Source organism: Eretmochelys imbricata, chromosome 8 (genome assembly GCF_965152235.1).
Source record: "Eretmochelys imbricata isolate rEreImb1 chromosome 8, rEreImb1.hap1, whole genome shotgun sequence".
Classification (NCBI taxonomy): Eukaryota; Metazoa; Chordata; order Testudines; family Cheloniidae; genus Eretmochelys; species Eretmochelys imbricata.
The window spans coordinates 105,909,657-105,927,293 of NC_135579.1; the positions used below are offsets into that span (position 1 = coordinate 105,909,657).

The 17,637-nt window shown below is 47.7% G+C and overlaps 1 protein-coding gene across 3 annotated transcripts in view; it reads right to left on the minus strand.

The window, feature by feature from the left end:
• The window catches only part of RNF220 (ring finger protein 220), a 324,645-nt gene that overhangs the window by 74,488 nt on the left and 232,520 nt on the right, over window positions 1-17,637 (minus strand). For all 3 annotated transcript variants that reach the window (XM_077823455.1, XM_077823454.1, XM_077823453.1), the window contains one exon: window positions 13,023-13,118. In XM_077823455.1, the coding sequence (XP_077679581.1) occupies window positions 13,023-13,118 (96 nt within the window). The remainder of the gene's footprint in view (window positions 1-13,022; window positions 13,119-17,637) is intronic.

Genomic DNA, 17,637 nt, shown 5'->3' on the forward strand with positions numbered 1-17,637 from the left:
CGCAGGCTGGCCCGCCACAGAGACGCCGCCTGCATATTATTAAATATCGTCAGACTGCCCAGAACTTGTATGCTACAGAAACCCACCTATAGCAACGCGGCTGTAGCCCCATTCCAGCACAACACGAACACAGAACACACATTTCAGTCGGTTGGCACTTAGGCTCTGCTCCGCCAGAAAAATTTGAGGGTGTGACAAAGGATCTTACCAACTAAGTCGTTTGCAATTTAAAATAAAGAGGTTATTATTCTGTGCCCTTGCTTTGAAGTCACAACTAATAGTTGCAAAAATGACTAATGCAAACAGGTGTTCTCTATTCTGCTGTGTAAGGCCCTCAAAACACTTATATGCATAATTAGCTTTACTCACAGGAGTACTCCTGTTCAAGTCAGTAGGAAGACTTGTGTGCTTAAAGTTAAGTAAAGTGAAAGTGTTTGCAGGATCAAGACCTATGTTGCTGAAGGGATGCTGAAAAAAAACAGGTTAACCAATGCAAGAAAACCCCTTTTAAATCTTTAAGACCTCCAAATGTTCTCCTAAAACCCAGTTTTTTTGAATTGCTGGAATATCATGGAATCTCCCACACAGTGTTCCCAATGCACCCACTGTAACGGTGGGAGAATAGCAACGTTTTGTAGCATTTTTTAAATACACTATAAAGTAAGATGGAGCTGGGATACAGGGTAAGATGGCAGGTCAATACACTGCAGAATATCTAAACAGTCCTGAAATAATTGACCCTTTGTCTATCTTTCCTCCCTTGCTTGAGGTGAGATTACTCACAAATAGGAAGAGGAAAAAATAAAAGGAAGCATTTGGGGTTCAACTGAAGTTTATTTTCATGTTTGTATGTAGAGCAGTTTTATGCCAGTAACCCCAGTACAGACAGGTAAGAGGGGTGGACACACCCTGAATTCCAATTCCATTTGCATTTATGCCCATGCTATTCCACTGAAGTCAACTGGGTCGGGGAGATGTAACAGAGACATCGAAGTGGGATCAGCCTAGATTTGTATGGGAGGAGTTTTTTCAAACCCCTTTCAGATTTCTACCCTCTAAGCCACCAACCATCCTAAGCAATGACCGCCTTGCCTGCTTTGTTCTGATTAATGAGACAACCAACAAATGACATAAGAATGTCTCTTGAGTATGGCTGCACCCACAACAAGCTGCAGAGTGAATGAAATTCTCTATGGTTCATAGATTGTAAGACACTGGTTTGGTAGGTAGAACAGCTGTAAAATGCATATTATTAGGTTTTTGAAAAAGGGTAATTCTTGCTTCAAGCAAAGCCTCAGCTGCCAGATTCATTCTACTACAGTAAGCCTCCTGCGGGTGTGTTTTATTGGTGTCTTGTTAGAAGCTTTATCCATATTATCTGATGCACACAGGTCGTTGGTGGAATCTCTCTTAGCGACTAACGCCAGAACCCAGAGCATCACAATTAGCTAATATTTGTCCTTCTGTGTATAGAAACCGCTAACACAACTTGGAGTTTAGTGGGCACCAAAGGGAATTCATTCACACTCTATCATTCAAACACACATCTGCCAGGAGGGTTTATGTGTTATCCTTGAGTAGGAAGAGAGAAGACCGTGGCCTATAAAATCTAGACAGGTTGGACCGAAGGAACTGGGGAGAGGAAAGTGGAAACGAGGCTCTGCAATAACAATACAGGATTCCTTGATCTCTTTGTCAGAGGCCATCAAAGCAATATTAGTGGTTGTGGCTGTTGGAACATCAAGGGGCTGTTAGACTATCCAAGCAGCTCATATGAAGGCAGAGGGAGTTTGGCTATTTAGAGTTTTTTTATGCAGATGCACCCCACTCAGATGACGCCCCATTTTGCTCTGTTTGGGGCTTTACTGTCCAAATCCCTGGTTTAGTATATTAGGACCAGAACCTGTGAAGTGCTGAGCATCACATGTGAGGTGTTAAGCATTCTCAAATTATCACTGATCTCAATGGGATCTGGGGTCACTGCGGCCCAGACCATCAAAGGTACAGTAGTTAGGTTCCTAACATCCATTGAAATCAATGGACGTCAGGAGCCTAATATCTTGGAGGAGTTGGGCCTCAGTGATGAACAGGATCAGGCTCCAAGCTGGTCTGTGTGTGAGACAGATGCCAACCAAAACACTAACTGGCACATTTCCATCCATCTGTCAAGGCAGAAATACAGACATGTAACTACCTCCTATTGAAATGCACAGGGTTAGACATAAGGGGCACAGATTAAAAATCCTATTTTAAAGCAGGTTTCAGAGTATTTTAAAGCAATATTTCTTTCCCTGAGTTGCTAACAATACCTCACATTACTAAAACCCAAATAACGGCAATCATCTGATTTCATTTTCTGCTTTCTTTTCTTTTCTTTTTTTTTTTTGCATTGTGCTCAACTTGGACACTCAAAATTGACTCCTCAGTTTCCTTCCTCTTTCTAGTCAGTTTCACCTGGAGGCGCTGGTAGACTAGCCAAAGGCTGCAATATGTGGGTTACCAATGAAGCTGTGGAAGGCTTCAACCTAAACAAAATCTGCTTCCTACCCCCAACCCCTTAACGTCACAAAAACAGTCATATTAGCTTTTCTAAAAACAACTGCCCTTTTGTTTGTTTCAACCAAACTGGCATTTTGTGCCTACTTTATGCTACATTTCTGCCTTTCACTTTTTCTAGGTAATTTTTTTATATATTTTTGCCACATAAATGCTTAGGGAGAGTTAGCAACTTAGCTTAAATCTTGCATGGTGCTAACCCCTAAAGCATGCTGCAGTTTTTCTCTGGGATTTGAAATGCAGTGGTCATGTTTTTACAGCACACTCAGTTACCAAATCAGAGTTCAGAGTAACAGCCGTGTTAGTCTGTATTCGCAAAAAGAAAAGGAGTACTTGTGGCACCTTAGAGACTAACCAATTTATTTGAGCATAAGCTTTCGTGAGCTACAGCTCACTTGGCTGTAGCTCATGAACGCTTATGCTCAAATAAATTGGTTAGTCTCTAAGGTGCCACAAGTACTCCTTTTCTTTTTGCAAACCAGAGTTGCTGATTCTTGTTTCTACATCTTTATTGAATTAAGCTACAGCCTGTTTCTGGGTAGAGGCTCACTCTTGCGGTTCAAATAGCAGAGAATCATAGAATATCAGGGTTGGAAGGGACCTCAGGAGGTCATCTAGTCCAACCCCCTGCTCAAAGCAGGACCCATACCCAATTAAATCATCCCAGCCAGGGCTTTGTCAAGCCTGACCTTAAAAACTTCTAAGGAAGGAGATTCCACCACCTCCCTAGGTAACGCATTCCAGTGTTTCACCACCCTCCTAGTGAAAAAGTTTTTCCTAATATCCAACCTGAACCTCCCCCACTGCAACTTGAGACCATTACTCCTTGTCCTGTCCTCTTCCACCACTGAGAATAGTCTAGAACCATCCTCTCTGGAACTACCTCTCAGGTAGTTGAAAGCAGCTATCAAATCCCCCCTCATTCTTCTTTTCTGCAGACTAAACAATCCCAGTTCCCTCAGCCTCTCCTCATAAGTCATGTGTTCCAGACCCCTAATCATTTTTGTTGCCCTTCGCTGGACTCTCTCCAATTTATCCACATCCTTCTTGTAGTGTGGGGCCCAAAACTGGACACAGTACTCCAGATGAGGCCTCACCAATGTCGAATAGAGGGGGACGATCACGTCCCTCGATCTGCTCGCTATGCCCCTACTTATACATCCCAAAATGCCATTGGCTTTCTTGGCAACAAGGGCACACTGTTGGCTCATATCCAGCTTCTTGTCCACTGTCACCCCTAGGTCCTTTTCTGCAGAACTGCTGCCGAGCCATTCGGTCCCTAGTCTGTAGCTGTGCATTGGGTTCTTCCGTCCTAAGTGCAGGACCCTGCACTTATCCTGATTGAACCTCATCAGATTTCTTTTGGCCCAATCCTCCATTTTGTCTAGGGCTCTCTGTATCCTATCCCTGCCCTCCAGTGTATCTACCACTCCTCCCAGTTTAGTATCATCTGCAAATTTGCTGAGAGTGCAATCCACACCATCCTCCAGATCATTTATGAAGATATTGAACAAAACCGGCCCCAGGACCGACCCCTGGGGCACTCCACTTGACACCGGCTGCCAACTAGACATGGAGCCATTGATTACTACCTGTTGAGCCCGACAATCTAGCCAACTTTCTACCCACCTTATGGTGCATTCATCCAGCCCATACTTCCTTAACTTGCTGACAAGAATACTGTGGGAGACCGTGTCAAAAGCTTTGCTAAAGTCAAGATACAATACATCCACTGCTTTCCCTTCATCCACAGAACCAGTAATCTCATCATAGAAGGCGATTAGATTAGTCAGGCATGACCTTCCCTTGGTGAATCCATGCTGACTGTTCCTGATCACTTTCCTCTCATGTAAGTGCTTCAGGATTGATTCTTTGAGGACCTGCTCCATGATTTTTCCGGGGACTGAAGTGAGGCTGACTGGCCTGTAGTTCCCAGGATCCTCCTTCTTCCCTTTTTTAAAGATTGGCACTACATTAGCCTTTTTCCAGTCATCCGGGACTTCCCCCGTTCGACATGAGTTTTCAAAGATAATGGCCAATGGCTCTGCAATCACAGCCGCCAGTTCCTTTAGCACTCTCGGATGCAACTCATCTGGCCCCATGGACTTGTGCACGTCCAGTTTTTCTAAATAGTCCCTAACCACCTCTTTCTCCACAGAGGGCTGGCCATCTATTCCCCATGTTGTGATGCCCAGCACAGCAGTCTGGGAGCTGACCTTGTTCGTGAAGACAGAGGCAAAAAAAGCATTGAGTACATTAGCTTTTTCCACATCCTCCGTCACTAGGTTGCCTCCCTCATTCAGTAAGGGGCCCACACTTTCCTTGGCTTTCTTCTTGTTGCCAACATACCTGAAGAAACCCTTCTTGTTACTCTTAACATCTCTCGCTAGCTGCAGCTCCAGGTGCGATTTGGCCCTCCTAATTTCATTCCTACATGCCCGAGCAATATTTTTATACTCTTCCCTGGTCATATGTCCAACCTTCCACTTCTTGTAAGCTTCTTTTTTATGCTTAAGATCCGCTAGGATTTCACCGTTAAGCCAAGCTGGTCGCCTGCCATATTTACTATTCTTTCGACACATCGGGATGGTTTGTCCCTGTAACCTCAACAGGGATTCCTTGAAATACAGCCAGCTCTCCTGGACTCCTTTCCCCTTCATGTTAGTCCCCCAGGGGATCCTACCCATCCGTTCCCTGAGGGAGTCGAAGTCTGCTTTCCTGAAGTCCAGGGTCTGTATCCTGCTGCTTACCTTTCTTCCCTGTGTCAGGATCCTGAACTCAACCAACTCATGGTCACTGCCTCCCAGATTCCCATCCACTTTTGCTTCCCCTACTAATTCTTCCCAGTTTGTGAGCAGCAGGTCAAGAAAAGCTCCCCCCCAGTTGGCTCCTCTAGCACTTGCACCAGGAAATTGTCCCCTACGCTTTCCAAAAACCTCCTGGATTGTCTATGCACCCCTGTACTGCTCTCCCAGCAGATATCAGGAAAATTAAAGTCACCCATGAGAACCAGGGCATGCGATCTAGTAGCTTCTGCGAGCTGCCGGAAGAAAGCCTCATCCACCTCATCCCCCTGGTCCGGTGGTCTATAGCAGACTCCCATCACTACATCACTCCTGTTGCTCACACTTCTAAACTTAATCCAGAGACACTCAGGTTTTTTTGCAGTATCGTACCGGAGCTCTGAGCAGTCATACTGCTCCCTTACATACAGTGCAACTCCCCCACCTTTTCTGCCCTGCCTGTCCTTCCTGAACAGTTTATAACCATCCATGACAGTACTCCAGTCATGTGAGTTATCCCACCAAGTCTCTGTTATTCCAATCACGTCATAATTCCTTGACATCACCAGGACCTCCAGTTCTCCCTGCTTGTTTCCAAGGCTTTGTGCATTCGTATATAAGCACTTGAGATAATCTGCTGATCGCCCCTCATTCTCAGTATGAGGCAGGAGTCCTCCCCTCACAGACATTCCTGTCTGTGCTTCCTCCCGCTTTCCCACTTACCTCAGGGCTTTGGTCTCCTTCCCCCGGTGAACCTAGTTTAAAGCCCTCCTCACTAGGTTAGCTAGCCTGCTCGCAAAGATGCTCTTCCCTCTCTTCGTAAGGTGGAGCCCGTCTCTGCCCAGCACTCCTCCTTCATGGAACACCATCCCATGTCCAACCTTCCACTTCTTGTAAGCTTCTTTTTTATGTTTAAGATCCGCTAGGATTTCACCGTTAAGCCAAGCTGGTCGCCTGCCATATTTACTATTCTTTCGACTCATCGGGATGGTTTGTCCCTGTAACCTCAACAGGGATTCCTTGAAATAGAGAGAGGTGAGGCTTTGCTGGACAAGGATTTCAGCCACTCATTTTTACTTACTTCACGTATTATTCAGCCACAAATATTCCACAGCAGGCTTACCTAACCCATTCAGGGTGTTCTCTCCCTGCAGAGAAGGCCTGAAATGTTATCCTTAAGGCAGGAGGAGTGTTTCACTCTAGAGTTTTTTGTTATTCTCCCTTGGCAATGCTGGTAGATAGATACTAGCAAGGAAACTGACAAGGCCTGATCCCTACTCGCTATACAGGCAAAACTCCCACTGAATTCAGTGGTAGGGGGATTTGAGTGCAAAAAGAGAACTGGATTGGGCCCAAAGCAAATGAACAGGGCTGAAATGCCTGTGACAATGGAAGAAATGAGACAGCTGGGAAGAGATTTGGAGCCGCGATCATCATCTCAAGTCATGCATGAACCTTCCCTCTCAGGGGCGGCAGCAAGAAGCTTCTTCCTTCATCTGCCCACGCTTCTCATCTGACCACTCCCTTTATCTCCTTCATTCACTCCCAGCTTTGCACCATCTTTCACACCTTCTCCCTACCCTGCTGTGCTTGGAAAAGCCTCCTGGTTCGTGTTTGCCAAGCAACCTCCCCTCCTCCAGAAAACACCCAGAGAGCCACTTGTTCACAGAAGCATTCTATCGAGAAAGACCTCACGTCACTGTGCTATACCAGTTTGCAACATCATGGTCAAGCCAAAGGTCCTGCACCAAGCTCTGATGAATGGGCTTGTCACAGGGGGGGTTCTGTGCTGGGCAGTGTTTGGGGCCAAATCCGATCATCAGGCTTTGGAGCCTCTCTGTAGCCACGACTGCCTTTGCGGCTGCTCTCCCCGGGCACGTCTTCACTAGCAAGGTTAAAGCGCGGCCGCAGCACTGCTTTAATGTGGCTGTGTAGTCGCGGCTATAAAATCCCGCCCCCGCGAGGGGAGTAGCTCCCAGCGCTGGGGCACTGTTCACACTGGCACCGTGCAGCGCTGAAACGTGCAGTGCTCAGGGGGGTGTTTTTTCACACCCCGAGCGAGAAAGTTGCAGTGGTGTAAAGTGGCCCCACTCAACAGAGGAGGGTGCGTGGCAGGCAGGGTGGTGTGCCTGGGAGTGCATGTGTGAGAGGAGCTGAGAGTGAATTTCCTGAGGGCTGTTTAGCCTTGGGTTCTCCATGCATAATCTTCCCAAGGTAAAGTCCCAGATATGTGATCCTGGAATCAACAACTTTCTTTGACTCAAACCTGTTCCCTTTTAGTTCAAGTTCCAATGAACTGCATTCAGAGTTAGTCTATTTTCCTGTCTTGGTTTGGCTGGGATGGGGGGGGTTCGTTTTGGCAGGGGCCAGGTCTAAAGGCATCAGCTCAGAGGAGGGATATTTTTAATAGTTATGGGCCAAACCTTAATCTTAAATCCAAACCCCTTAGCTTTCCAGGATGATTCAGGTTCGGATTTGGTTCTGGGCCCATTTTCCAGGTCAGACGCTGGTGAAATCTCACAAGAGAATAGCTGATCCCACAAGATTTGCATGGCATAAATTGTGCGCAACCATCTGATGATTAGGATCGTTTGCTGAGCGCTGACGTGCTCAGCACTGTATAAAACACAAGAGGAGATGGCTCCTGCCCCAACGAGCTTAGAGAAGAGGTGGGCAAATTACGGCCACATCCAGCCCTCCAGACATTTTAATCAGGCCCTCGAGCTCCTGCCAGGGAGCAGGATCGACATCTTGCCCCACTCCGCATGGCTCCCGGAAGCAGCGGCATATCCCCACTCCGGCTCCTGTGTGTAGGGGCAGCCCTGGGGCTCCACATGCTGCCCCCACCCCAAGTGCTGTCCCCGCAGCTCCCATTGGCTGGGAACCACAGCCAATGGGAGCTGCAGGGGCAGTGCAAGCGCATAGGGCAGCGTGCAGAGCTGCCTGGCCACACCTCCGCATAGGAGCCGGAAGGGGGACATGCTGCTGTTTCTGGGAGCTGCTTGAGGTAAGTGCCGCCCGGAGCCTGCCCCCCTGGTGTCCTCCCATGCCCCAACCCCCTACCCCAGCCCTGATCCCTCTCCCGCCCTCTGAACCCCTCGGTCCCAGCCCGGAGCACCCTCCTGCAACCCCAATTCCTCATCCCCAACCCCACCCCAGAGCCTGCACCCCCAGCCGGAGCCCTCATGCCCTCCTGCACCCCAACCCCCAATTTCGTGAGCCTTCATGGCCCGCCATACAATTTCCATACCCAGATGTGGCCCTCAGGCCAAAAAGTTTGCCTACCCCGGCTTAGAGTCTAGAAGATCTCATGAGATTTCCACCATTTGGAGCCAAAACCCTATGAGTTTTCAGTACCATGAACCTGAACCTTCGAACCCAGCCTTCCTAAACCAGCTCCGGATCCAACCACTGCCTCAGTGGCCCATTTCTATTCTATAGGAACGTCTCTCTCCAATCAGAATGAAAGGATACTTATGGTTACTCCTAAGGTAGGCTTCTTATCTGTATGCCAGGTAGGATCCTGACATGTTCTACCTGCCAAAGGCCAGCAGCTCAGTGGCTGTAGGCTGAGGCTATGGTTGTATCAAGGACCACGACGGAAGGTCTCAAAAGACACCAGGGCCCCAATTCAGTGGTGTCACAAAGATGATGCAAGTTACACACTGGGTATTAATTGCTTGGCAAATGGATGTTCAATATCTTCATAAATGATCTGGAGGATGGTGTGGATTGCACCCTCAGCAAGTTTGCAGGTGACACTAAAATGGGAGGAGAGGTAGATATGCTGGAGGGCAGGGATAGGATACAGAGGGACCTAGACAAATTAGAGGATTGGGCCAAAAGTAATCTGATGAGGTTCAACAAGGACAAGTGCAGAGTCCTGCACTTAGGACGGAAGAACCCAATGCACCACTACAGACTAGGGACCGAATGGCTAGGTAGGAGTTCTGCAGAAAAGGACCTAGGGGTTACAGTGGATGAGAAGCTGGATATGAGCCAACAGTGTGCCCTTGTTGCCAAGAAGGCCAATGGCATTTTGGGATGAATACATAGGGGCATTGCCAGCAGATCGAGGGACGTGATCGTTCCCCTCTATTCGACATTGGTGAGGCCTCATCTGGAGTACTGTGTCCAGTTTTGGGCCCCACACTACAAGAAGGATATGGAAAAATTGGAAAGAGTCCAGCGAAGGGCAACAAAAATGATTAGGGGACTGGAACACATGACTTATGAGGAGAGGCTGAGGGAACTGGGATTGTTTAGTCTGCGGAAGAGAAGAATGAGGGGGGATTTGATAGCTGCTTTCAACCACCTGAGAGGTGGTTCCAGAGAGGATGGTTCTAGACTATTCTCAGTGGTAGAAGAGGACAGGACAAGGAGTAATGGTCTCAAGTTGCAGTGGGGGAGGTTTAGGTTGGATATTAGGAAAAGCTTTTTCACTAGGAGGTTGGTGAAACACTGGAATGGGTTAGCAAGGGAGGTGGTGGAATCTCCTTCCTTAGAGGTTTTTAAGGTCAGGTTTGACAAAGGCCTGGCTGGGATGATTTAGTTGGGGATTGGTCCTGCTTTGAGCAGGGGGTTGGACTAGATGACCTCCTGAGGTCCCTTCCAACCCTGATATTCTATGATTCTATGATGTACGAAGGAAAGCAAGGCAACCTGCTCAGACAGGGCATTCAGTGGTGACCAAATTCAGCTCTTGGCAAAAGAGGGTGCAACTTACATTCAAATCAACAGATATGCCTGTTTACGCTAATGCTGAATTTGGCCCTGTGTAGCTGGGGGGTGAGGGACGGTTTGAACAGCTTTATCACTCTCACGTTAGTTGCTTTATCAGCTGCACTCCCGTTCAGTGTGTAAGTCATGCTCATCCTTCACACCCACTGAATGCCAAACCGGTTCAAGTTACACAACCTTGCCACTTACTCCTGTTTTCTGATCTGCTTACACCTGCGGTGGATTGCACCTTATCATTTGTATCCCAGCTGCACTGGATCCACAGACTCTCATGGGAATTGCATTTGCTTACTTCAGAGTGTATCTGGAAGAACGGGATCCTCCAGGGAAGTAATCAGCTCAACCTTCCCCCCAATATTTCTTTAACCTTCCTATTACCAAATCTCCATCTCCGCTAAATATTGGCTTGTAAAAAGGACCAGAGGGCTATTAAGGCCAAACCTTAGGAATTCACCTCTGAAAATCCAGAGAGCAGAAGTCTGTGCTCCAACATTTTACTAATACCTTGTATCGTCTCTATTACGTCATAAATAACCCAAGGAACTTGCAATACAAAATTACTAGTGCTGCAGCTCTAAGAAGCAGGTATCATCACAGCACACTTCTGCACATGAAAAGCTCAGTTCTGCAGCCCTTCAAGTCACTGGGAGATTCTTCTGCACAAGGGCCAGTAGATCAGGCTTCACCATTCTTTGACTCCTGAGCAATTCAGAGGGGCCAAATTCTCATTTACACAAAGGATTTACACCGCTCTGGCAGCCACTGGAAGGTCCCTTTATGCTACCAGAGTGGCATGCCGCAGTGCAAATGAAAATCAGACCCCGAGGTCTTTTCTCCCTGCAGCGCAGAGTTATAATTCCCATTATGCATTTGCATTAAGGGGCTGCAACCCCTCATAAAACACACTCACAAACTTCAGATGTGTCAGGCAAGCTAGACTCAGCACATGGAGGAGGGGTGCAATGCAAATCCTTGTACTGAGGGACGGGAGAACACAAAATTATGCTGACAAATTTCACAGAGCCTAAAACTCATGAGAAGCTGAGAGCGCAGGCCACTCCACATCCTCCAGGCCCAGGTTTGTACATCACAAAAAGGACCACTGAGAAAACTTCATCCGAGCTGTTTTTGAAAGTTCACTTTTTGTTTTAATAGAAAGAACTATTGTGACAGGAGAGAGGGCAGCATATTTTGGTCAAACATTTCTCGTTCACACCTGGGCCTGCTTCTCTGCTGCCCGGCTCCATGAGCTGTTGCTTTCACCCAGCAAAGGGGGGATAAAGTTCTGCTAAATCAGAATGGAATTGTCCGACACTCCCTTAGCACTGGTGTAAGTGACTCAGGGACATGGGGAGTCAGGCTCACGTTTGATAACAGATATGGAATACATGACTGCATTGGGCGGGATGCACGGTATGTTGGCCCGGGTTTGAGATGGGCCTTCAAGAAGTGAAGGGCAGAATAGTTACCAGTGAATATTAAACAATAAATAATAATAATAATTTGCACAGTCATGATGTATGCATGCCTTGGGCCCTGATCCTAAGACAGATTCCTGCATGATGTTTCATTCAGTGGGGACCTGCCCATGAGGATCCATTTGCAGGAGCAACCTCGTGATCATATTGTCACCACCCCTTGTCCTTCCTCTCCCCTGCCCGCCCCCATCACCCTTGACCTTTACTTGTTGAGTAATATCAAACCAAGGCCATCTACTCCTACGGGCAGGGAGTATGTCCTTGCATGTCTGTGAAGTGCACGAAAATGTTTCTGGATGCTCAAGAAATAACTATCTTACGACTCAGAAGCCAGAGGTGAGTTCTGCAGACCAGTGTCACTGAGCCGTTCGCACCACTCCATGCTGGCATGTGTTCTGTGTGTGCCAAGTTCCGGATCTCACAGAGAAATCTCTTTAAAATGATTTAGAAAGTTTAAAAAAATGTTATTGGAACTAATTTTTGTATCTCTTCACATATAGGATCCTTGCAAGCCATGAACCCAACTGCATAGAGTTCAGAGGGAGAGGAAAGGTATAACAAATACGATTTTAGAAACCACTACAAATAAGCTAAGCTAGAATTTTCACGTGCAACGTGGTAATGTTAAAGTCAGATTCCTCTGGACCTTCCACAGCGAGAAGCAGGTGCTGTTTATCTCATTAGGGTGCTGGAATTCTCTGCTCCCTAATGAGGTAGAGCTCCCATTTTGATAGCCCTGACCGGGTGTGAGTTACTGGATCATAAACAGACCATTGATACATGACTGAATGTTACCTCTCTTGAGCCTTTGATCAGTGTCATTTTGCAGGGAAATTGTAAATCGGGGAGGCAGCAGGAAACATTTTCCTTGACTGTACCATGCATATATGGCTATACATTTGAGTCCTATGTGCATGATTCAGGCCTGGCTATATATTAGGCATAGAGGCCACAAATTACCCTCAATCCACATCAATGAAACACACAACTGAGAGTACAATATGTCTCTTAACTTGCATTGTATTGCACTAACCCTGTGGGGTTGTGTTCTGTTGCATTCTGACCTGTATGCCCACACACCATGATGCAATGCAGCCAGAAGTCCCAGACAGTTCTATGGTGCGTAATCATGCTTTGGGGGCATCCCAGAGGACTGGCTCTTTGCTAATAATACTAAATAATATGACTTGGTTGACCTAATTTTTGTAATAATTTGCATGTCTACAGCCTTTTCTAGGATCTCAAAGGGCAGTACCTTAATGTGTTATGCCTCACAGCTCCTCAGTGAGAGAGGGAAGTATTAATATCCCCATTTTCCACACAGAGAAACAGGGGCAGGGGGGTTGAGGAGCTAGGCCAAGGTCATGGAGGGACTTGGGAGTAGTTCTTAGGAGTTTCTGGCTCCTAGTCCTGTGCTAAGACCAACGGATTGCACTGCCTGGCTGGTTCCTGGCTGCTGTCTCACCTGGTATCTGTCTGAGTGATGGATATCATCTGAGGAGTGAGGCGATGCTGTCCGAGAGTCTCCTTCCCGCTTGATTGAGGCTGACAACAAAATTGACTGCAAGAGAAAGAGAGGAAAGGAGAAATTTACACTGTGAGCAAGGCAGAGCAATGATACATCAAAGGCAGTGTCAAGGTCTTTCCCATTCCCAGCAGGAATGTATTGTCGCTGGCCAATAAACACTGTAACAGGCCCAGAGGGGGCATGTTAGCACCGGCTGACAGCGTGCTGGTTTGGCCTCTTGGGTGTGGGAGAGCACATGCCATATCACGGGAGGGCTGGGTCTGAGAGAGCAGCAACAGGGGGTCTGCTCCCACAGCCGAATCCCAGGCCCTGTACACAGCCCGTTCACATAGGAGCTGTTCTGCCCTTCAGGAGGACTGGGATCCTCCTCCCCATCCTGGGGCCAAGGAGCAGAACATCTTCGCAGCCCTTCTGCGACCATCACTGCAGCCTCAGGGCCTGCACGACCGGCATGGAAACCCTACATATTGGGCGAGAACGGTGGTGCAATGTCATTGCAGACTGCTACGCTGTAACCTTCACCCATCCTGCCCTCAGATCCCTTCTTTGTGGGCCTGCTGCAGAGGTTGCTGTGGACATGGGCCCTCTGACCCCTTGCCCGGCCTCTCCACACCCTCCTTTTCATGGAGCTGCGCTGATTCCACTGTGTTCAGGGCCTTCCATGTGGCACGGGCATGTGGCTGGCAGTGCTGCAGAGGTAAAGCTCGAGCTCTCCAGCAGGGGCAGCAATGGGCAGGTAGGTGCCCATTGCTTTCCCACTCCCTCCTAGTGAGGCTGCGAAGATGCAAGAGGCACAGCATGACGCTGTGTGGGAGGAGAGGACAGGAGTCTGGAAAGGGGAAAGGATAGCCTAGAATGAGATGCACCATCCTAGCTTGGGGTCCTGTCTCATAACCTCCCTGTCTGATGACCTGTTTACAGAGAAAACACATCAACATGCATTCACGTAACGTGAAGGTTGCAGAATGGACACGGTCAAATGTGAGAGTTAAGTCAGCAAGTGCAATCTTAACTCTGCCCCCTAGTGCAGTGGGAGAAAGTCTTTACTTTTAGGATCAGAATAGATTATCAGGTCGTTTATCTAAGGTTGTAAAAAAGATGTTTGTAGCATTTTGTAGCACTGAATAGACACATAGAATGCATGAAACCCAAAACACAAACTAGAAAACATCCTCAAACAGAAAAGGAGTACTTGTGGCACCTTAGAGACTAACCAGTTTATTTGAGCATGAGCTTTCGTGAGCTACAGCTCAGCTGTAGCTCACGAAAGCTCATGCTCAAATAAACTGGTTAGTCTCTAAGGTGCCACAAGTACTCCTTTTCTTTTTGCGAATACAGACTAACACGGCTGTTACTCTAAATCCTCAAACAGGATACTACAGATGAAAGCATAACAATGTACAACAACAATAAAAAGCATTGTGTGCCAGCATACACTTAAATTACACTAAATGTCTCAGTAATGACATCTCACTAACAAAGATGCTTCATTAATACACATTATATTGTAATTTACTATTACTCTTGAATACATTTTAATACAAAGCATCTGGAAAAACACAAATTTTTGCACAAGGATATGGAAAAAATCAAAAAATTATTTTTATTGTGACTTAAGAAATATATTGATAGCCTTCAAATCAACAGCGGGGAAGTATAAATTCAGTGCACCCAACGCTTATGGGACATCACAGGACTAGTGTGACAATACTTAAAGGACATACATCCAGTAATAATTTAACTTTAGTAGTTGGAGAGTTTGAGGAAAAAGTCTATGAAAAATACAAATTAGCTAAGGGTTGGTCTACACTAGAAAGTTACATTGACCCAACTACGTCACTCAGGGGTGTGAAAAATTCATCCCTCTGAGAGACATAGATAAGTTGACATAAGCCCCAGCGTAGACAGTTCTAGGTTGATGGAAGAATTCTTCTGTCAACATAGCTACTGCCTCTCGCAGAGGTGGATTTACTGCAGTTATGGGAGAATCCCTTCTGTCACTGTAGTGAGTGTCTCCACTACAGGCCTGCAGAAGTGCAGCGGCAGTTGTTCCGCTGTAGCATTTCTAGTGTAGACCCAGCCCGAACTTCTGCGTAAGAGACATAGTAAAGCAAGCAATCTTAAAAAATATCCACTGAAAATCCAGCTCGCCAAGTGTTTGTTTCTGAGGAACATCCGGTAGGATGCAACAATAACAAATGATTGCTCAGAGGCAGGTAAGTCCGCAACGGGATAGAAGAATATCATCTGAAATGTCCAGGCCAAATGTGGGGACAGTACTGTTAAAAGACAGTAGAGGGAGGAGAACTTTCCAAAACATTTGCCTTTGGGCTGACATTAAACATGGAAACAATTGAACCCAAAATGTGACTTTTTTCGGAAAGGTATGAGCAGCTGGAAACAGCATGTAAAATGACTCAGCAGAAAAAAGATGGCCAGTTGGCAAGATGTGATCCTCAAGGGCCCCATGGGACCCTGATCTCAATCGGGGCATGTCTACACTGCATTGTAAGCCTGGGTCTGGGGGACCTGGGCTTGTGGACTCAGTGTTTCCAAGCCCATATCTGAGCATCCACACTGCATGATCAATTGGGTTTATAATTGCTGGACCCAGTTCTCACAGCCATGCTAATGTGTCCACACTGCATGATGCAGAACTTCTGACTTGAGCTGTGTCCACACTGCAAAATGACAGGGCTTGGACTGGGCTCTAACCCACTCCCTTAGAAGGGTCTTTTAGGACGTGGGTCCGGGGTGCTTTCTGACCCGAGTCAGACTGATTTGGGTGTGGATGGAAGGGGGGCTTGGCTCAAACCTGAGTCAGAGCCCGGGTGTACTGTGCAGTGTAGACACACCCTAAGTGGTCAACCTACGGGATTCTCATATAGCCCTTCCCTAAGCACCTTGCCAGGGGAGAGGGAAGCTGAGCTGGAGTTAATCCCTTGTTCATCAGGGAGCAGGGAATCACCCTGACCCAAGCAGAGTTTAATGGAAAGCCCTGATTGTAACCTTAATTCGATTGGGAGTCTGCGTGGATATGGCTGCCCTGGATGAAGGATGTTTGTTCACTTCAGGTGATCTTGTGACTGGAGAAAATGGGGCAGGCTTGGCATATGGAGGGTCTCTAGGCTCCTGGCTCTGGCTGTGTTTGCCACAATACATTGCCTTGTCCTGGGCTGCCAACATTGCTGTATAAGGCTGGGTCTCCTTTTCTCCTTCTTAGTGCCGAGGTTAATTATTTCTACAGCAGCTCTTTAATATTTCTCAGGAGCTGCAGGAGGAATTCTGTTGAAAAACACTGAGTTCCTGTTAGAAAAAAAAGGAACCCCCCCCCAAAAAAAGGGGGACAAGGAGGAATTTAAAAGTCCTGAGACTGCAAACGGTGCTTTAAAATGAAGGGCTGGGGTCTCGGCTCTCGGTCTCTGAGAGCTCTGAGTCTGGGTCAGCTCAGCGATTCGGAAGCAAGACAGCCTCCTGTTGCAGTGGAACACCCTGTCCCTCCTGAAATAAGCTGACCATCCCGGTGCTGCGGGGGTTAAACACGTCATCCTCCAGGCGAGAAAAATACACCACGTTCCCCCCTGCCTCCCTCGTCCCAGCAGACCAATCCCTTCCACCCCCCACTCTGCCCACAGCCGCTGGTAGCTCTAATCCAATATGATTATGTGAAAAATGGTCGGGCTAGCTCTGGAGACAGTAAATTAAACGTTATGTATTAGTTTTTAGCGTGCGGTCCCGGGAAGCATGCTGGCCCCATTTATTCCACAGCCTTCCTGAGCACCATGGCGATGACCTCTGGAAAAACGCAGGGCTAAACTAATCCCAAAGATGTCAATCTCGAGGCCTCTTCTACATACACTTGCCGTTTAGATTAATAAACTGTCTATTTTTACATTGTGTGCAAGCACTTCAATTCTAAACCCCTCGCTGGCATGTTAAACACAGCGCTCGTGATGCCAAGTCACACTTCCCCTTTGCTGGTAGCAAACTTGACTTCATTTGGTTTTCTCATTTCCCTGAGACGTGGAGAACGCTTTGCCTTCCTGGCCGCATAGGCAGGACTGTCACCGCTGCAGATGGGGGAAAGCAGGCGCAGGGCCTAAGGATTAGAAACCCGCGCGGTCTGAGGCCAACCTTATTTCTGCATTAGGCCGACCTCGCTGCCACCCCAGTTTTGGCCTCTCTTTCCTAATCCGTCATTTCAGGGCTGTCTCCTGGCATTGGGTGGGCGGGGGGGGGGCACTGTCATGGCACCAGTCCCCAGGGGCATCCACCCTCTGCAGGCAGAGCTCTTGCCTGCCCCTCTAGCCCAGCTAGTATGGAGGGGGCAGAATTGTAACCTGGCCCCCCCGCCCCCTGCAGTGGTTAGTGGTGCTAACGCTGCCCTAGACTTTGTGCTCAGGGCGCAGGACTGTGGCTGCTCCATGGGGGAAAAGGCTCCTTGGTGCTCTCTCTCCCCAGCCCTCGGACATCCCCATCATCTGGCCTCTGGGAATTTCATTCCAGAATGACCAGCCTCAGGACGACCCAAGACAGCCATTTAGGGAAGGTG